Source organism: Homalodisca vitripennis, unplaced genomic scaffold, assembly GCF_021130785.1.
Source record: "Homalodisca vitripennis isolate AUS2020 unplaced genomic scaffold, UT_GWSS_2.1 ScUCBcl_1748;HRSCAF=5759, whole genome shotgun sequence".
In the NCBI taxonomy this organism is placed as follows: Eukaryota; Metazoa; Arthropoda; class Insecta; order Hemiptera; family Cicadellidae; genus Homalodisca; species Homalodisca vitripennis.
In genome coordinates, this window is record NW_025777901.1 from 47551 (window position 1) to 69460 (window position 21910).

The window sequence follows — 21910 nt, forward strand, 5'->3', positions numbered from 1 at the left end:
TGGGAAGTATGACATTCTTACACTGAAAAAAATATTTAACATTCATAAACAAACTGATTTTTATGATTGTTTTCCGTATTGTATCATCTACAATTCTTTGTTCAGTATAATCACGTAACAATGTTGTATTTTTTTATTTCAGGTACCAAACTGCAAGAGACTTTTTCACATATGAAATGGGTCTGTCAGATACAGTAGAAAATGCAGCCAAGAAAGTCAGAGAAGTTGTCGGCACTTCCGAGAAAATTTGGCAGGAAAAACGTTTGAAGTACAAAGTATTTTTAGCAATACCGACCAGTCGCTTAGCTGAATTTGAAATCAACGCATATAAAATGAATATCACGTATTTCGTAGAGCAAATATTTTACCCTCACGTGGCTACGGAAGCGATGCCTGACTTCAGTTTGGGGATGTTCACCAAGTGCGAGGGCTTCACGGAATCCGAGTGTCAGGCCACCATAAGCAACCTTTCACTGGACTTTCCACTCCATTATTTCTCCCACATTATCGATCAGTGTGGCTTGGCTTTGGTTAAAATCAATAAAATTATCACTTGATTCAAAACACTTTTGTAATTGTACAAAAACAAATTTTTCGCAAATTAAAATGTTTTATAGTAAGGCACTTTATTTGCAATCTCACCTAGTGGTGCAAGCTGAAATACAAGCAAAACACAAGTGCTGAATTAGAAAAAGCCTTAACTCCTAATTTCTAACCACTTGTTTCTGCTTTATAGGAGACATCTCTGTTAATCCTCCAAGTGCTAAAACAGCTAAGCTAATTTAGGATCTACGTCATAGATTTATTTCAAAATACCCTTCAAAATTTTTTGCTGCGGATTAATGTAATAAATCAATTTATCAAGAGTTCCAATATTGATGATTTATATATATTTTTTAAAGCATTAGTGGTGATATTTGTATTGGGCGATGACTATGACAAACGTCAAAAAAGGTGCGCATTACATCAACAAAAATACATCATTGCCCTTTTGCAATACAATCGTCGATGTCGATCATCACTAAGCATTAAAATGATAGGAGCTTCTAAATGATTAGAGATGTGAATCTTAGCACTTGGAGGGTCCAAAGATTGCTAATAATAATAAATAATCTAAAGTAGTTCAGTAATATTCAAGAAATAATAATTATTATTATTATGCTTATTGCTGGTTTTGTAAAAAATAAAGTTGTTAAGTTTTTTTAACTTGTATAGTTATTTATTCCTTTATTGCTTAAATTTTGAAGCAACATTAGTGAACTTAGGCTACTTTTGAAAACTAAACTTAACCCTATTAGGACAAGCAAGCTATTTATAGTCTAAAACGATTATGCGATGTAAACATAGCCCTCACTAGTCTTGCTAAAAAAGGCAAGCTCGCTATAGTCCGCTTTTTGTTCTAATATTTATGAGTCCGAAAAATCATGATTTTTTTTATGTTAATAATAATAAATAATTTAAAGTAGTTCAGTAATATTCAAGAAATAATTTTTAGAACCTTTTTAGAAATATTTATATGGTCATGTAACAATGTAAGTTTCATCCAGGCTTGTGTGGGAGTGCTTTAACACTCTCTGCAAGCATGGATCACGCAACTGTGTGCGTCTTGGTTGGGTACCGGGCCACACAGGCATAGGTGGCAACGAATGCGCCGACAGGCTTGCCAAAAGCGGAGCAAGCATGCCATACACCGGTCCAGAACCGAGTTGTGGTATAAGCAAGTCAGCCGCTTACCAAAGTATAAACAAATGGTCCAGGAAGACACACCGCGTGCGGTGGCAGAGTCACCAAGGACAAGCACTCGGCAAAAGACTGCTTGCCGATTCTAGCTCCGGATTCACCAGATGGCTGATGGGGCTGGGCAGGGATCGGGTTAAGCAAGTGATTGCCTTGATCACTGGACACGGCCACTTCAGGAAACACCTAAACACTCTAGGTTTACGAAATGAGGCCTCGGAGTGTAGACTCTGCAATAAGTCTGAAGAGACTGCAAAACACATAATACTGGACTGTGAGAGACTGGGAGCAAGGAGAAGGGCTCTTTTCGGTGACAAACAACCAGGCGACGAACCAGATGCTAGTATCGGGGAAAAGCTTCTTAGCCTAATTAAGGGCACGAAGATAGGCTTACCCCTCTAACATCAAAGGGGCACACAATAAGCTCAGGTTGACGTGTGAGGATCTATGAATCCACCCCAATATCCCAAAGGAAAAAAAAAAAAAAAAAAAAACAATGTAAGTCATCTAAATCTTTATGACATTGTGTAACAGCTGTTACATCACGTCTTCTTCTTCTTCTATGGAGCGGGTTATTGCCATGTACATAAGCCTCAAGGGCCTTTTGTGCACCCTGGAAGCACACTATGAGGCCGACCAGTCTATGGTTTCAGCAGTTCTAAAAACCTCTGAAAACAACAGATCATATCCTCGTGGGGAAATTCACCACTCTTGTCCAAACGACCAAAGATGGCGTACTGTTCCTTTGTTATTGCAGGGCAGTCAAAGAGCAGGTGTTCAGCTGTTTCCACCTGCTCGTCACACATTCTACAGAGCGGATCCTCCCGAAGGATACCGACTCTGTGAAGATGCTTCCTCAGGTGACCATGTCCCGTAATTACACTCATAACTTAAGAAGACACCGATCTACTTAGTGAGAGAAGCTCAGACACCACCCTAGGGGAAGGCGACTGTAGAACCATTCTGCTCATTTTTAAACCCGGATGCAGCCTTCACGTTTCTCTCATGTTCAGTGTGAACCCATTCCGAGACAGCCCCAAAGGATTCACACCTTGAAATGCCATAGAACGGTTTAGGTTCCCTCATATTGGACACGGAGTTCAAGTTAGCCTTTCATCCCCAGAGATCCCACTTTTTGTTTTATTCTAGCTCCGCTGGTAGAAGAGGTTTCTTTCTCTCTGACCAAGCCTTCCTAGAACGTATCACAACCCTGAAGAGTTTGTTGAAGAGAAATCTTTGTGGCGTCTGATCTGATATTATGTGCAGAGTATTTACCTGAATCAGGATGCTAATTATTATTATCTTTAGTTCATTTATAAGAACAAAAGAAGTTCTATTATGGTGTGTGCATAATTGATTCAAACCAGAAACTGAAACTTCCATAAAATACTAAGGAAGTAACATAGAAATTTCTGTACTTTATTGGTATTCAAAAAACTGTTTCATACTCCATCTTCAGAACTCTAGAACATTGTTCTTTAAATTTAAAAGTCCAATTATTCTGAAATTGTTCAGGAGATTGGAATACCTTACAGTGACAATCAAAAATTTCCAGGAGTATTTATTATGCCAGTATAAAGGACAGTATGTAACTAACTTTTATTCAACAGAAAATCAAGTGCAAAGCCGTGGGTAACTGCTACTTTATAATATATGTAAATGTGCAAACTGTTAACACAAAATTGTACTGGAGTAAAAGATTATGTGTTTGTGAAAGGAGGTAAGTTCTGGTTACTATCAGCTTGAGCCTTGTAATCTAATAAGGCACCTTCTTTCAAAACGTGACACTAACCTCCATAGAGGCAAAACATCCAGTTTGGGTTTTAATAAGGAGAGGATGTATTGCAAAAGTGAGTTCTTAATAGGCCATTGCGGGTGGTCATGGCTGTTCTCTTTGTCAGCTCGGAGACTTAACCACTTCCTGTACCTCATCTCAACAGATACTTTTAATTGATCTCACTGATTTGCCATTTAATATTGTGGAGTTATAAAATTCAATCCTTATCCAGACATGACTAGTACTGCACTCTCTTGGCAAAATAAGAGACTAAAATAACATTTCACTACTTAAATCACATATCATAGCAAGCATCAATTAGATTTGTTCGATCCTAGTGTCAATGCCACCATAACTGCTATGGTGTCCTATCAATGTAATGAAATATCACAAATCATTTATGTATGTATGTATATGATGTTTGGCATTTGATGGAGCCAAACATCAAAGTATGAAAATTAGTTTTATATTTTGTTGATGTAGAGTTAAGAGGCTGATTTTATTATTTATTGCAAATAAAAATGTTTTTAAATTTGCAAGGAAAAACTTTTTAATTGAAAAATGTATGAACTTAAAGCTGGCAAACATTGTTATTGTTTGAGAATTGCATTTAAATCTCAGTCCTTTAAAGGGTCAATTCTGATATACTGCACTTTAAATACAAGTTAGATTGACATATGGGCGGCTGAAAGGCAAAGTGGTCTAAGTCACTTTTTTTTGTCATTTTGAGTTATGGTCATATTTGGATTGCCAGCAGCTGATTTCATTTTATGGCAAAGAGACCCAAGTCGTAGTTCGCCTAAAAATCCGCTAGAGCGCAGAAGCTCACTGTGCCTGACTGATGTCAGCTTGTATATATTCGGCCGGCAGAGTGGTCTAAGTCAGACTTAGACCAGTTTGCCTGAAATCGATTTGTTCATTCACTTGTCATACCAGCTGAGGCTTGAAACAGTTGCTTTCTTTTGCCAATTATTGTTGTGTTTATAAGTTTCACGGTGATGGAAGACGATGATACACCTAGTGAGCCTAGCGTTTCTTCATACTCAGGATCAGATGACTTCCAACCTTCTGATGAATTTAGTTCAGGTAAGAAAATAAATAATTATGAACCTAACCTCAAAACTTGTTAACCGGGCTGGGCCTAGATCTACACATTACTAGGTACTTTTTAGAGCGTACAGCTATAGTTCAATCTGTATAAACGAATATGTGTTTTTTGTTACAGATGACTCTCGGCACTCTGGAAACCCTGAAAATTCTGCTGGTGATAGTGATGGCGAAGGACATGATGAAATGATTCCAGTTGCTGTTCAAGAAGAGCCACCCAAAAGGACACGAAAAGGTCAAAGAAGAGAAAGCAAGCGACAAACTAGAAAGAAGCAAAGGAATTCTGGTTCGTCCTATAAAAACAGAGAAAGGTAAAACAGTTGTAGCAAAATTATTTAGAAATACTCCGTGCTTGTGCAAAAAGAAATGTGACAATAACATTGATGAAGAAACAAGGAAACATGCTTTTTCAGTTTTTTGGAAGTTGGGATCTTTCAAATTGCAAAATGCCTATTTGTGTGGCTTGGTTAAGCAAGAAATTCCCCCAAAATGTCGGCCAAGGATGGTTCCCGCCCAAACAAGAGCTCGTCCTACCATTTTTACATTCATAATGTGGATGGCAACAACATCAATGTTTGTAGACAGTATTTTGTTGACAACCTTTCAGATCAGCCACGGTTGATTGACGCGATCCTTGAAGAAGCTAAAAGATGGAAAAGCACCTGGATTGGACGAACGTGGCTGTCATGTTCCCAGCCAACAAAATTGCTGTTGATCGTATGAATGTTGTTAGGGAACATATATTCTCTTTTCCTGCGTACCAATCGCATTATACTAGGACTCAAAACCCTAACAGAAAGTATTTACCATCACACTTGACCATTACTGCTATGTACAAGTCGTATTTAGAATACTGTAATGGGAAAGGCGATCCTGTCAGTGAGGGCGGTGTATCGTCGCACATTTAACACTGAGTTCAACTTACATTTTCATTCCCCTCTAAAAGATACTTGCGGAAAATGCGATGTGTTTAAAAATAAATTGAACGTATTACAAAATGAGCAGGAAAAAACATTTGAAAGCAATGCATGAAATGCATTTAAGAAAAGCAGAAGCTGCTAGGTCAGCAAAGGACGAAGACGCAAAGCAATCAAAAGATGATCCAAACTATTATGCATTCACATTTGACCTAGAAAAAGCTTTACCATTTCCTAGACTTACTACTGGTATAGCTTATTATAAGCGAAACATGTATTTGTACAATTTAGGGTGTCACGAACTAAAAAATGGGTTTAGGGTTTATGTACTCATGGGACGAAACCCAAGCTTCCCGTGGTTCCCAAGAGATTAGTTCCTGCGTAACCAAGCACTTGCTATCAAGGGCTAAAGATTGCAAACATATTGTTATGTACAAGCGATACATGTACTGGACAAAACAGAAATTGGAACTTTGCTCTTGCTATGCAAAAGTTGACACAGATGGAAACGTCTATCGATGTAATTGATTGAAATACATGGTAAGTGGCCATTCATTTTTACCAAATGACACGGACTTTGCTTCAATCGAGTCCTATGCGCAGAAAAAGCTACAGGTAAATTTATTCCCCAAAATGAGTGAATGAGGCCATCCTGAAATGCCGAAGTAAGAATCCGTTTCACTTAACAAAAATGGACTGAGAGGACTTCTATTCCACCACGGAGTTAGTTGATGCTGTAAATAAACGGTCAGTGAACGTTGATAAAGGAAAATTCAACTGGCTGAAAACCCAGTGGATCAGATTTATCAGAGAAGAACCTTTTGTCCTTTTCTACAAGGAAACTCTACAGAAAGATGTACAGTTTGAATCAGTGTCTCTCGCTTGGTCGAAACAAAAGACAAAGAAAAAATCGAAAAACAATGACCAAATACCTGTTGGGGTTGATTGAACAAAGTCACTTGTACAATGCTCCCCGTCCTGTGACTAAAAGAGAAGAAAAGGGATATGTTAGACCTTTTGGACTATATTCCACCTGTTCATCATGAGTTTCTACCATAACTTGATCACAGGTGATGATGTTTGAGGACATTGGACTTCTGGAAGAGGTGGCTGAATCAGAGCAAGACGAAAACATTGATTAAAAAAAAACATTTATCTGATGTAGGCCTATCATGTCTTTTTTATACAAGTTGAACTGTAATAAAGTAAGCTACTTTTTAATTATTACCAGTTTTTTTTTATTTTTCATTTTCCCAGATGATAGCTAAAAGTATCAACTAACGTAAGCCAAAGTGATCTAAGTCACGTTTTACGGTAAAGTGGTCTAAGTCCTGACTTAACCACTTTTACCCATCTAATTAATTAAAATTGGTATTAAAACTTACTTAAGGTAAAGTGGTCTAAGTCAGTTTTTTGGCTATAGCGTTAAGGAAAAACACGCTAAAAAAACGTTATATGCTTTAAAAAAATAAAAGATTATTGTACAAAAAGTAACTAAAAAATAATTGTCTAACTAAAGTCAGTCATTACAAAATTATTGCAAAAAATCTAAAACATCAATTATCTCAGAAACAGGTTTGTATGACTTAGACCACTTTGCATTTCAGCCGCCCATATGGTTATGCAATTGCTGAGTGGAAATGCTAAACTCTGTTAACTAAGATTTCATTTGAGCTGAGCAGGAGGTCAATAAGGGCTCCATTTGTTAGCCTTATCAGTGTAACGGTTTAATTCTGTGTGGTCTCAACAATAAATAGTGTTTTACACACAGCTGTTCATTGTTTGAAGGTTATTTTTGACGATGGAAGGAAACAGGATTTTTCCGGACATTTGCCATCGTTCAGTGAAACAATAAATCAGTAACACTACGTTTCGAGATCTGCAATCTGATCTCTTCTTCAGGTAATAACTAACCTAATTATTTATAAGGTAATAACTAACCTAATTATTTATAAGGTAATAACCTGAAGAAGAGACCAGATTGCAGATCTCGAAACTTAGTGTTACTGATTTATTGTTTCACTGAACGATGGCAAATGTCCGGAAAAATACTGTTTCCTTCACAGCTGTTCAGGTATGCCCGTTCTATCAATGACTAAGCTACCAAATAAATAGGCTAACTATTAGATTTGTATGATTATATTTTTAAAGGTTTTGATGGGTAAATTAAGTTGAAAAATGATCTCATTAGTTTTATAAGAATTTAAAAAAAAATATATATTAACAACATTGATTCAAGGAAATACTTATTTTAATGATAAAAGTAAATTTTTTCAACAAACAATTTATAAAATTACAGAAGAAAACACCTGGTTAGCTATCAACCAGTCATCCAAGGCTTTGTTTCTAACATGGGGATACAGTTAAAAAACTATGTTATAAATATAAAATAATTTTAAACCCAAAAATGCTCCACTTCAAAAACTTAGATTTTAGCGTATCAGTACTAATGAGTTGTTATTGACTTATAATTTATATTCTAAATTAATAGAGTTTCTTATTTTAAAATACAAGAAATAATCCAAGTGTTCTTTTCAAGGGTACAAAGAACTTTTAAATATTTAAATGAATGGCCATGAGCTATAAAAATAATTTAAATGACTAGAATCAAAAGTTCTGCGAAGAGCAGAAATGTAGGCTACAATACTTGTAAAATTGTTAACACCTTCATGATGACACGAGTCTTGAAAGTGTTCTTTTATGAAAAAATTATATGTAATGCATTAAGTTCGGAACAATGTTGGGTTTGAAAATATGCTTTATAAAAAATATAAGAACAGTTGGCTTAGAAAATTGTGGTACTGCAGAGAGTTTACATCACCACGTCTAGGTGAAGTTTAATTTACAACTTAAAATTGTAAGGATCAAAGTAATGGTAGGTGAAATCATTTTAAGTAAAAAAATTAAAGACAGGTTTATTTATTCAACAACATTGTTTATTATTCTTACAATAATCTGCCAGTTTTATTTATACATCCTTAAAAATGTAACTATTTGTTAGACAAGACATAAGAGATATTTTATATTCACTATCTTATCAAATTTCAAAGATGTCCTTCTAATTCTCTCCCATAATTTCCTTTGTTCTCTCTGTGATAGCTTTTGTTTCTCGGAAGTACTTAGCAGTAACTGGACGATAGTAGTAGGCTTGATAGTCGTGTCTCTCAGCCATTTTCTCCTTGATCGCCTTCGCAACTAACCTGTAAATTAAATAATACAATCATGTCATAAAATCACTACAACAGTCTAATGTGACTGCAGCTAGGAGCAAACTGACTACTTGAACTCTGCAAATGTTGTAGCGGGGAAGATGCGCGATTGTGTACTGTGCATACCAAGGACTTGCCACTTTTCTGGCCGTCATGGTGTGATATCGGAGGTTGAAAAAAGAACGGCCCTCATATTTTTTAATTCCTAATAAACTCTGCCACATCATGGTTTATACATTGCAATATAGCTAATGTAATGGAGCTATGAGTAACAGCTAATGATGTTAAAAACGAGTTACCTCATTTTAGCTGCTTCATCGTCTTCATAGAGGTGATGCAAGTACTTCTCATACTCTTGTTGGAAGCTTGGTTGCAGATATTGAGCAATAAATCTTGTTATGGGATGCTGAAAAAATGTTATAAATACCGGTTAAAAAAGACAGATAAATATCAGAAGTAATGTATAATTCCTTAAACAGCACATATATTTAAAAAGAAATATATAAGCTGAGTTTCATTAATTTCTTTAGTCAAATAATAATAAAGTTATTGTAAATAATATGACATGCAAATATTGTGCATACTTATTATTTATACTCCTCCGTAAACTGGCAGAATAGTTAGTATTAAACAACTCTATACAAAAAAATTCCAAAATACTATAGATCACAATTCAAACAATCTGCACTCAAGTTATAAAATTTTTAATCGGCAGGTTGCATGCTTTCTTTTTGTACATTCACTTCTACTTATGTGACCTCGACAGATGTTTCTGCCCTAAGAAGGTGTGATCCAAAATTAGTTGTGATGTGTCTCCTTGTAGTATTCAAAAGTTGTTATTAGTAAGTTGTGTGATTAGGCAATTCTAACAACAGAATGTGGTGGCAAGAAGTGGTAGCATAGTAGAGGAGATTGTTGATTTGTGTAATTGATGAAAAACTGTAAATGTATTTTTACCAAACCGCATCTAAATAAAAACTTTAAGTCTGATACCACCTGAATTTGAATTAACACAATTTTAATGAATATTAACATTTACTGAAAGAGAACATGAAGTGCGGGAAAGGCCAGGTGGTACCAGAGCCAGGGGAGGGAGGGTACAATGATAATATTGAGGTTAAATAATTGAGTGCTTAAGACAACACACACTTTCTTCATTTCTTGGAACCAAATCACGTATATTAGAAGACTGAATAAAAAGCAAAATATGCTTCTTAAAGTACATTAAATCTAACTTAAGATTCTTTGTACATCTCTTTACAGGTTGAGATATCACCCCCAATAAAAAAAGAATTTACATCACTTAACAAAAACACAGCTTTCATTTAAACTCTACAACTTGAAAGTAATAGCTAATACTCATAGTTATTCAGTTCCCCATCTCTTTAAGCAGTGTCTGGACAATACACAGTTGATGAAAGGCGCCTGACTACAATTTTAGACACAAAGACCTACTTAAAGATCAGTAAGTAAGTAACTTACTCTGTGGTATTCCCAATGTTTAGGAGTGTAGCCTTCTGGTATTTCCGCAAGTTTTGCAGGTCCAATGAAGATGTTGACATAGAAGCAGATGAGGGACAGAGGGATGGCCCCAACCAAGACATAATAGTGAAATAAATCTTTAAACTTGTGCCACTGCCATCTTGACACTTCAATGTTCATGGTGTTGCCATGGCCTCCTCCCATGTATCTCTTTACCACAGGGACCATTACTGCAACAAAGGAGAAGATTTGTAGTCTTGCAGTGAAATAGTGATTATTTATTGTTAAATAATTATGAAGATTTTAATATATGTAATTAAATTCATATAAAAAAATCTTAAATACCCTGTAAAAACATTTAAACACGAATTTTACCATTGGTTGTTAACATCTCCAATTTATTCAGTTGAGGAATTTCTCACTACAAATCATGTATGTTTCTAATCTGTTGTAGTTTTTTTGTATATAATTGTATTTGTATTATTTTATATATTGATTGTTGAATTTTATATATTGATTGTTAGATTTTATATATTGATTGTAAAATTTTATACATTAATGATTGTTATATTTGGTGGGGACTTTTGTAAAATTATATACATTTTGTTATAATCTTGTTGCTTTTACAATTGTTCTGACTAGTTTTAATACTGCCTGCTTAGAAAAAACAAAAAAAAAAAAAGTACTATAAAAACTGTCTCAAACCACTAAGTTTATATAATGTTGCTATAAATGATACTATTGGACCTCTATATGATTTTTATTTTTTTTTAGTTTGTAGAATAGTACATTGTTACAGGTACTTTTGACGTGGCCATCTGGTGGCAAATAGACATTGTCAATACTTGTAGAAGTCTTACGGCAATAAACACTATTTGTTTTTATTTGTAAATGATAGAGAAACGAGTTGATGGCTGAAATAATCAGGTTGATCTGTAGAACTCGATTTTATTTGCTTCTATGGCCACATGAGAAGGTCAAAACTCTTGGACTTATGTTGGACAGCATACTCACTTTCACTGACCACGTCACGCACGCTATCAAGCGTGCCTAAGGCAGGCTCAAGGGCCTTTACAGGTTTAAGAACCAACTACCAAAGACCAAAACTGCATCTCATACAGTCACTAGTTCTATCAGTTTTTTTTACTGCTATCCTACAGATGGCAATAGTATTTCAAGAGGTGACACTGAGTGAATACAAAAACTCCAGAACGGTGCTTTACGGTTCATTTTCAATCTTGAACGATTCGCTCACATGTCTGGTTACTGAGAAGCCTTAAATATGCTACATATGACAACCATATGCAGGATACTTACTCGCTGTATGATCCACAAGGTTCTTTCCCTCAAGGAGCCTCAGTACCTGAGTGAGAGACTAACATACTGGGAGAAGGTCTCACAGCGAAGCACCCGATATGATCGGGAACTTCGCTTTCCCAGAGTGACAAGGGAGACTGGAAGAAGTTTCTCGTTCTTTAGCCCAACGGTGTACAATTTCTTCCCTGCATGTCTCGGAGGAGATATCCTCTCAAGTTAAATTATAAAAATACTAAGAAGTCTTATCTCTGTAGTTTTTTAATTAGAAATTAAGATTTTACATACGTGTTGATATATTTATTTATTCACTCTCTCCTATAATTTAGTTAAATACGTTTTAGATTAAGATTGTTGTTATAGTTTATTTAAATTTAGAATTTGTAATAAATATTTAAACATGGCATGAGTTGCTCTGAAAATCAATGTATCTGAAAAAAGCTCGAATTAATAAAAGCATTTTTATTTATTTAACCACACCCTAAACTTGGCTCTTCTCCAGAACTGTAATTGGTCAAACGCCTACTGTACAACACATATGTCGAACCGTGTAGCTCAGATTTATGAAAAGGAACTTGCTCTGTAACCACAGAATCTAAAAGATATGTCAGCTTCCTATATACAGGATTATCAGTTGACCAGAGATATTTCCGAATGTTAACTTCAGGTTGCCTACTGAAACAAGAACGACAAATCTTTTCAGCTACCGTTTCAGAGCCAAAAGTTACAATAATTGTAGAAGTCTATTGGTCCAGTTCCTTCTTTGGCAATTGAGGCACTATACATTCTTGATTTTTGTTGCTCCTTGTGTAGAAAAGGATATGGTTCTGCCACTATATTATATAACTTCTTCTTCTACGGGCGGCCTATTACCATGCATTTAAGCCCAAGGGCCTTTTGCGCACCCCGGAAGCACACCATGAGGCCTACCAGTCTATGATTTCAGCAGTTCCATAAACTGCCGAAAACAACCTATCAGGTCATTCTGGGGAAATACACCACCCTTGTCTAAACTACCAAAGATGGCATACCCCTCCCTTGCTATTGTAGGGCAATCAAACAGCAAGTGTTCGGCAGTTTCATCCTGCTCATGACACATTCTATAGAGCGGATTCTCCTGAAGGATGATGAAGTGATTCTTTGAAGATGCTTCCTCAGATGACTATGTCCCGTGATCACACCCACAACCCGAGAAGACATTGATCTACTTAGTGAGAGAAGGTCAGGTCAGATGCCACTCTGGAGGAAGGCGACTCTAGTACCATTCTGCTCATTCTCATACCCAAATGCAACCTCCACCTTCTCTCATGTTCAGTACGAACCCATTTCAAGACAGCCCCTTGGAATACCGCAGAACGGCTGAGGGCCTCTCATAATTGACGCTGAGCCCCGGTTAGCCAGAGCATCAGCTCATTCATTCACAGGCATCCCCTCATGACCAGGAAACCAACAAACAGTCACATTGTTTATTCTGGCAAGGAAAGAAACGACTTGGTAGCAATCACAGACAATTTTGGATTTGAACACACAAAAGTCCAGCACCATCCTGACCAGTGCTGCCTGACTATCTGTGAAAATATCGATCTCTTACTCCAATAACACAGACAAAGATTCTCACGAGCACATTCCATAATGGCTGCGACCTCCACCTGAAAAACTATAGGATAGGGACTACTAGCTCCCTGCATGGTCTCACCCCCACAGTTCCAGCGCATGTGCCGCTTTTTGCTTTAAAGCCGTCTGTAAACCATTCAAGCTCCGCTGGTGGAAGATGTTTCCTTCCCTCCGACCAATCGTCCCTAGGAGGTATCACAATCCTAAAGGGTTTGTGGTATCTGATCAGAGATCATGTCCAGAACATCCCCCTGAATCAGGATACTAATTCTGCAGTGCCCACTGCTGCAGCCCAACCAGAGTCCCGCTTGCTGAAGACAGTAGGCACTCCTCCTGGCCATAGTCCGAATGACAATGTCCAGGGGGGCGAGGTTGAGGCAACAGTCTAGAGCTGCACCTCACGCACTAGGAAAAGCCCCAGTGATATCAAGGCAAGCCATCCTTTGGATGCCAGCAAGACAAGCTACCACCATCTTAGCCTCCGCTTTTGGCCACCAGACAACAGCTCCAGACATAAGTGCAGGTCTGACTATGGAAATGTAAAGGCAATACAAAAGCCTCGGCTTAAGTCCCCAAGACCCACCTATCACGCGTCTGCATTGAATTAAAGACCATTTTTCCCTGACAATAACCCTTTCTAGATGAGGTCCCCAGTTTAGGACCCTATCTAGGATCACGCCCAGGTACTTGACCTTGGACTTCAACTCAATGGAAGAACCTCTGAGTAGAAATGGACCAATACCCTCCAACTGACGCCTCCTGGTAGAGGCAACCTTACTCTCTTTTATTTCACCATCTGTATTGCCCTCTTCATTATCATCCAAAATTTGAAAATCCTCTTCCTGCTTAATTTTATTAAAACAGCTTGTACGTTGATTATAGAGAAATTCTCTGTGTTCTCTTTGAAAAACGTATCAATTCTTCCTTTTTCCCTTTTCAACACTTTTCATAGTTACCTTTCAACAGTTCACTGTTGAATCCTTTTTCTTTCCGTCATTACATTATGACTTGAAAATTTACATTGCTACATCAACAGATGCATGGGTGGATAGAGCATGTCCCTACTTTTATCCCCAGGAAGATTGCCACAATGCAACTGAGATATCCCTGACTTTCAGCCATTGTTTTAGATTTACTCAGGCGTACTTGAAAAGGGAAGAAAGTTGGGGAGGCTTTAATAAGCTGCCAACATAATAATAAACGACCGTCTGAGACGTCACAAAAGAAACTCATTAAAATTTAAAACACAAAAAGTTTATTTATTTAGAAAAATATTTTTTATTTGTAAATAAATGCTTTTACATAAAAAAACATTATCATATCTTATATATGTATAAGATTTTATTTTATTATAATACGATTAAAGTTTGTCTTTTCATCAGTGCTAAGTTTTAGGCCAAGCTTTCGAGGTTTTGTTTGTAGATAGGTCTTGGGCTAGTTGAAATATCTGGTACTTTGGGATTATACCGACCACACCCAGACATGAATCGTTATTTCACATTTCGTTTCTACTGATTACTAGATTAGCGTAGAACAATATTTCGTCAATATAAAACAGGAATTGTCTTATCGCAAACACCTCCCCATCCTCAGACAGAGGTCAAAGTCGAGCGTCTAGTACATAACGTGATTGCAGAGTCTCGCCGCCCGTTCAGCTGGTGCATCGCTTTGTTGTACTTCCGTGTTTTACCTCTACATTTCTCCAAAACACAAAAATTCAACAAAAACAAACATTTACCAAACTAAACTTTTTTATTAAAAAAAACACTCAAAACTTGTTTTTTATTCTTGATCACATTCCGCCACCCAAAATGCGAGTGCCTCCGGCCATCAGCGCGGGCTTCGGCAGCACCTTCGGTGCTGCCCCGCGCTGATGTCGACGAAAGAAAAACATCCCTCGAGATAGTACCTATCAGTAAAATATCAAATTCTAGAGGGGCTAATCAGAAATATAAATTGAATTGTAATGGAAAGGCAATGATGTACCGTGCAAATCACGTGACGCCGCGCGCGGCCTGCCGTAATCAGGATTCTCGAGAAAGATAAGATAACAGCGACAACAATACCGATCACAATACCTGGAAATGCTTGTAAGTTTGTAATTTTTGTAATTGAAGAGTTGTTTTTTTCGTTCTATCATGTTTGTTTCTATAAATTTCTATTTTTGTGTTCTTCATACTGGTGTGGTCGGTATAATCCCAAAGTACCAAATATCTTGATAACTTTTGAATTGTATAATTTACAGTTTATTTTTTACTTATTTAGTGTTGTCTGTATTTTTTTAAACTTTCTATTTTGTGCAATATAAGCTGTTTAAAGAATAAAATAAAATTGTCATATGTAACATTTTTATTTGTAAACATTGTACAATGAAAATGAAATTTTTTATTAGGATCTTTATAACTTAATTGTATTTACAGTAAACTAACCGAGCCTAGCTATTTTTATCGCCATAAATAATGGCCAAATAAAATAAACTTTTATCACTTAAGTAAATTTTATTTTTATTTTTTATTTGTGAACATTTTAATGTGAAATTTCAATGGGGCGTTAATAAGTAAGTCTTATTGAATAGAGCCAATCTATTGTTATAATCACCACAAGGATGTCCAAATGAAAAAAACCAAAAACGTTTTGATGTAATTAAATTATTTGTAATAACAATATTTTACAATAATGTTATTTTTAGCATTTCATTCCAATAGACAGACTTTTTATCTATAATTAAGTATAACAATCATTAAATTTGTGAAACAAATAACACACATAATAATTATTTTAAAAACATATTGTAAAATGAGATAGAAACCCTCTGGCACTAAAAGGGTTGACCTCCTCCAGTTGAAAACGTCCCACGCGTGTGCCCTGGTACAGACTCATATGCGGATGCAGTAAAAATGAAGGAGGAAGATGAACTGACTGTACATAGACCAAATCTTTTTTTAGAAGTCCAAGTAGACACATCTCTGCTTCAGTAACGGTAAACCACAACAAAAATTAGCATCGTTCAAAACTAACAAACCCTAAATTTAATTTAAATAAGCTTTCTGTGGAACATCAAAATGCCCAGATCGCAACAAACAAAGTGAGTGAACTGTCACTGCTATGCGAGGAATTGAATCCTGATGTGTTTTGTTGTTACAGAGCAAAGTTTTAACATTAATTCAATTTCTCAGTTTAAAATTAACAATTATCAATTGGCAAACTCTTTTCATAGCAGTCTCTTCAAAAGTGGAGGTGTGGCCATTTTTGTAAAAAATTATTTAAAGTTCAAGCCTTTTAAAACAAACTATAGTTCTGACTTGTACTTTGAAGTTAGTGGCATAAGTGTTTCCCTAAAATCCTCTGAAAAGGTAAACATAGTCGGACTGTATAAGGAAACAGGATTTTTCCGGACATTTGCCATCGTTAAGTGAAACAAGAAAACAGTAACACTACGTTTCGAGATCTGCAATCTGATCTCTTCTTCAGGTAAAGAACTAACCTAATACATAATTACAAACTAGGTTAAAATAAACAAATCTTACTAAAGCGTTGTGGCACGCCTGAGTCAGGAATCACAACCTACATGTTGTATGTCAACTTCACTAACACTAAAGACATGCACTTAATAAAAAAACTATACAAAACACCAATCATTAAACTAAACTACGGAATACAGGTCACAATATGTCTTCACTCGTCTACTAACCATTTACGGACTGTATAGATCCCCCAGAGGCTGCAACGATACATTTTTGAGAAACTCGAATCACTTTTGTCCTGTTTTCAATTAAAGTCCAAGCATTTCCATTATAATTGGCGATGTCAATATCAATGTGTTAGACCACACCAACCCCTTGACCCAGCGGCTTCGAGACGTGTTGAATTCATTCGGATTGGAGTGGGCTGTGAACTTGTCTACTAGAGTGACCGCTACATTGACCACGGCCATTGACAATGTCATCACAAACATTTCAACTGCTGTGGTCTCTGTATTGGACACCGCCATTTCTGACCATTTTGCTCAGGAGGTTACCATCCTTGGAGTGAGGCCGGAATCCGAACACCAATCTAAAAAACTCAAACGGTCTCTACATCCCAGAAATGTTGATCGTCTCTGTCAGTCTCTTTCAAAAGAATCCTGGACTTTCTTAAACAATTTAAAAATCCCAAATGAGACATTCAACGCATTTAGTTATTGCATAACCACACATCTTGACGTCCATTCAAAATGTTCAAGAAAAAAATAAAATTTCAAAAAAATCAATGGGTTACCCAGGGCATTTTCAAATCAAGAGAAAAGTTAAAGTTTTACTACTCCATATTTAGGGAGTCTCAAGATGAGCGGTTTAAAACCTTTTTCAAAAGCTATAAGAGAATTTACAAGGAAGTCATAAAAGCAGCTAAAGCCTATGCCATTGAAAGTAGACTGAAGAGAGCAGGCAACATATCCAAAGTAGCATGGAACATTATTAACTCAAATTTAAAACCAGATTTTTCCAAATTTTCTAAACCAATAAAAATTAAAGTTGGGGACGAACTTTTACTGACCCCTGAAGAAGTGGCCAGGGAGTTTAGTAATTTTTGTGCAACCGTGGTGCCAAACCTGCCTTTGAGCGGCAGTCGGTCTAGTTTGGAACCTATAAGGGGACCGGTATCGTCCATGGTGCTTTCTCCTGCTAGCGAGAACGAGGTGGGGAGGGTGATACAGGGATTCAACACAAAATAATCATGTGACATCAATGGCATGTCAGTGTGGCTACTCAAAAATTGCCTAAAGCACATTTTCAAACCACTGACAAGACTGGTTAACATGTCCTAGTGCTTCCAGCTCAGCTAAAAACGGCCAAAGTGATTCCAGTTTTCAAGAAGGACGGTCCTTGCCTCGCAAGCAACTATCGTCCCATTTCAATTCTGCCAGTTTTAAGCAAAGTATTTGAAAAACTTTTTCTTGAAAGACTCATGGATTTCCTCAATACAGTAGGTTTGATATTTTGTCTTGAAGCCAATTTGGATTTTGAAAAAACATGTCAACAATTGGGGACCGCTATCACAAGCCTTGTGGATGCGGTCGTGGAGGGTTTTGAGGGTCGTCGGGAGCACACAATAGGTGTATTTCTCGATCTTTCGAAGGCCTTGTGATTGTGTTCACCATGCTACTCTTTTGCGAAAACTGGAGTCATATGGGGTGCGTGGTCTGCCACTAAAGTGGTTGAAATCGTACCTCAGTGACAGATATCAGTTTGTAGAAATTTCCAATGTTCAGTCAGAGAGTTCCTTTGAATCAGGTGGTCTCCCAGGGATCTATCCTTGGACCTGTACTGTTCTTAGTTTATGTGAACAATCTTGAACTATCAATTCAGAATGGAAAGATAGTCCAATATGCGGATGACATGACTCTCTGCGTCAGGGCGAAATCAAATACCGCTCTGATTCTTGTATTCAGTATTTCTCGGAAGTTTTTGTCTCCGTCAACAAATTAACGAAATTCGACCCATTTCCATGGTAGAGGACGCCCTTTTAGAGGAAGTGGAATCCACTCGATTTTTAGGAATATATCTCGATAGAGGATTAACTTGGACCGATCATATTGAGCATGTATGTGCAAGAGTTGCTTCAGGCGTTTTTTCCCTGAGGAATTTGGCACAGGCTTGCTCTTTTAACATTCTAATGATGGCCTATTTTGGACTTTTATATCCCCATTTGACCTACGGCATACGCCTTTGGAATGGATGTGCCAGGATCAGATTCAACAAAGTTTTCAGGCTTCAGAAAAAGTCATTAGAATCATGTGCAAATTGAATCCAAGAGAGTCGTGCCACAACGTATTCAGGGAGAATGGTTTTATGACTTTACCCTGCCTCTACATCTTGGATGTAGCTCTGTATTGCCGATTCCAATGTGAGTTAGTACGGGGCAGAGACGTCCACAGGTATGATAGTAGAGGTGGGGACAGATACAGGATGCAACATCGTAGAACACTAAGTGTTTTACTCTGTAGATGAGTTCATGTCACGCTGCTGGGACCACTAATTTTTTGTAACTTAGTATCGACATTGAAGCCATGTATGAATGAGAGGGAGAATGTAATTTAAGGTACTTTGGGATTATACCGACTACACCCCGACATGAATCGTTATTTGACATTTTGCTTCTACTGATTACTAGATTAGCGTAGAACAATATTTCGTCAATATAAAACAGGAATTGTCTTATCGCAAACCCCTCCCCATCCTCAGACAGAGGTCAAATTCGAGCGGTCTAGTAGATAACGTGATTGCAGAGTCTCGCCGCCCGTTCAGCTGGTGCGTCGCTTTGTTGTACTTCCGTGTTTTACCCCTACATTTCTCCAAACACAAAAATTCAACAAAAACAAACCAACATTACCAAACAAAACCTAAACTCTTTATTGAAAAAAATACTTAAAACTTGTTTTTATTCTTGATCAAACTTTGCCACCCAAAATGCGAGTGCCTCCGGCCATCAGCGCGGGGCAGCACCGAAGATGATGTCAACGAAAGAAAAACATCCCTCGAGATAGTACCTATCAGTAAAATATCAAATTCTAGAGGGGCTGATCAGAAATATAAATTGAATTGTAATGGAAAGGCACTTATGTACCGTGCAAAAAAACTTAATTAATCATGTGATGCCGCGCGGCCTGACGTAATCGGGATTCTCGAGAAAGATAAGAAAACAGCGACAAAAATTCCGATCACAATACCTGGAAATGCTTGTAAGTTTGTAATTAAAGAGTTGTTTTTTCGTTATATCATGGTTGTTTCTATAAATTTATATTGTTGTGTTCTTCATACTGGTGTGGTCGGTATAATCCCAAAGTACCTAATTTAATGTATGTATGTGAGCAATGAATGAATCTTAGAATAGCAAACTGCATGATTTTTAGCTTTATTTATTGACATTTGCAAATGCAATGTAAAGTTATTTGAAAGCAATAAAAATATGATTGATTGAGGGTTAAAGTAGGCCTTGCTTTAATCAACAATTTATAGTTCCTCAACTTGAGTTTAGATGCTATGCTATTATATTCACTTCTTAAGCACTTTCCATTTGAAAAATCAGCAAAAATGTGGAGTGGGACTTGTAAATAATAATCTAAAATAATAATAAATTGTCAAGGACTACTAAACAACCTAGTGCTATAAAATGCGTTATTATAGTGCTCTGTAGTAAGTACTTACATTCATTTTTCCTTGCTAACGTGTTCAAAAGTCTAAAAGAACTCCAAACTACCATTTTGTTTTAAACTAGGTGACACGTAAAAAGTTATATTATTCAATTGTGAAATCAATTCAGCAAGACTAAATATGAGAAAATTGTAGTTGAAGAGGTTATCTAAAGGACTAAAAAAATAACACAATAACTACGGAGCAGCCGACAAAATTCTGCCCTGTTATTGACCTCAAGCATATGACAAGTCATAGACTACAGATGATAACGAATAGGTATGGCTTCATGGTGATTGGTAAATAAATTTGCCAGTTTTATTGTTCAGCAATAACTATTACACCGGTTGTGTAGTAAATGTTTTTTTAGTATTGTACTTTTATAATTAACTGTTATGTCAGTAAAGGCAATCGTCCAAGTTGTCCGGTTCACAACGCATTGAAACGACATCGACAGTACGGTGAAATTCTTGAATAGTTTCAGTCGTACAGTAGAGAGCTACGCCAGTCAACAAATATGATAAACTAAAACTGAACACCTATCTGCTGGGTGAAGATGTTTCTTTACAGTGAGCCAAAATATTTCATGAATTTAACTGTGTTATAACTACTTGGAGTCATGGCTAGATTAACCACAGAAGTTAACAATCCAAGGAATGATATTATTTCTTAGATTGAAAGAAAATTTCTTTCTGTGAGTTTATGTACTACTACTTCTATATAAAACTGAATTTCATAAATCATATTTGTTTGTGTGACTGTAAGATGACATTTTGTGTTTTATAACTGTTACTACTCTTAGTACACTTTTTTAATTCTTCACTCTGTTTATTTCATGTCTTACCTGACTGACAAATGGCAATAAATGATTCGATACCTAAAAGTTATTAGTTTCCTGGTAAAAAGAGGATTGAATTAAATTGTAGTTTGGTGTGCTTCTACATACACTAGGTCTTTGTATAGGCTGGATGCTTTACAGAGGATATATTTGAGGAATATAATGGACAAATGGAGTGGCGTAGTGTCCCCATCGACAATCTTACGGAAGAACTTGATCTGCAACCACTAAAACTAAGAACAGATGTTGCCATTCTATACGCAATTATCAATGAACACCTCAATATTGATTTGAGGTTTTTTCAAAAGTCGACTTCAGGCTATACTAAGAACAATACCGACAAATACCATTGGCTGCCGTTTCAGAGCAACACTACGATTATAATACCCAACTAACTCGGTTCCTTTGTATTGGCAATCCGATTATATCTGAGATCGATATCTTTTTTAAAACCTTTAAAACAAAAAGAAAATCTTAATCGATCTGTCTAACTAATTTTATGTCTCTTATGTCTTTACATTTCGAATACTCTGTTGTTAGGTTTTGTTTATTTATTTTATTTTCTTGTGTATTTATATATCCCGATACATTAAGATAGTACAAGAAAATAAAATAAATAAACAAAACCTAACAACAGAAAATCTGAAATGTAAAGACACAAGAGTTATTGGTCAGACAGATCGGTTAACATTTTTTTTCGTTTGAAAGGTTTTTTTAAAGATATCGAACTCGCACGCGCGCGCGCG

The 21910-nt window shown here is 36.5% G+C and overlaps 2 protein-coding genes across 2 annotated transcripts in view; one reads left to right on the top strand and one right to left on the bottom strand.

Moving 5' to 3' along the window:
- The window catches only part of LOC124371657 (GPI mannosyltransferase 4-like), a 36697-nt gene extending 36077 nt beyond the window's left edge, over nucleotides 1-620 (top strand). Inside the window, exon 8 of the mRNA XM_046829995.1 lies at nucleotides 143-620. Coding sequence (XP_046685951.1) covers nucleotides 143-557 — 415 coding nt within the window. The 3' untranslated portion in view covers nucleotides 558-620. The remainder of the gene's footprint in view (nucleotides 1-142) is intronic.
- A 7832-nt stretch (nucleotides 621-8452) lies between these two features.
- Nucleotides 8453-20548, bottom strand: LOC124371656 (NADH dehydrogenase [ubiquinone] 1 beta subcomplex subunit 5, mitochondrial-like). Its single transcript, XM_046829994.1, has 4 exons — nucleotides 20342-20548; nucleotides 10230-10459; nucleotides 9047-9153; nucleotides 8453-8738 (listed from the first exon to the last, which is right to left on the bottom strand). Exons 1-4 carry the CDS (start codon nucleotides 20394-20396, stop codon nucleotides 8597-8599), a joined length of 534 nt encoding a protein of 177 aa, XP_046685950.1. The 5' UTR covers nucleotides 20397-20548; the 3' UTR covers nucleotides 8453-8596.
- Nucleotides 20549-21910: the final 1362 nt, after the last annotated feature.

Excerpts from the sequence above, each read along its gene's own strand:
- LOC124371656 (XM_046829994.1), bottom strand. The coding sequence starts at position 20,396 with ATGGTAGTTTGGAGTTCTTTTAGACTTTTGAACACGTTAGCAAGGAAA. Across the intron at positions 10,460-20,341 it reads GTTAGCAAGGAAAAATGAAT|TAATGGTCCCTGTGGTAAAG; the intron begins GTAAGTACTTAC and ends CCTTTGTTGCAG. Across the intron at positions 8,739-9,046 it reads GATGAAGCAGCTAAAATGAG|GTTAGTTGCGAAGGCGATCA; the intron begins GTAACTCGTTTT and ends TTTAATTTACAG.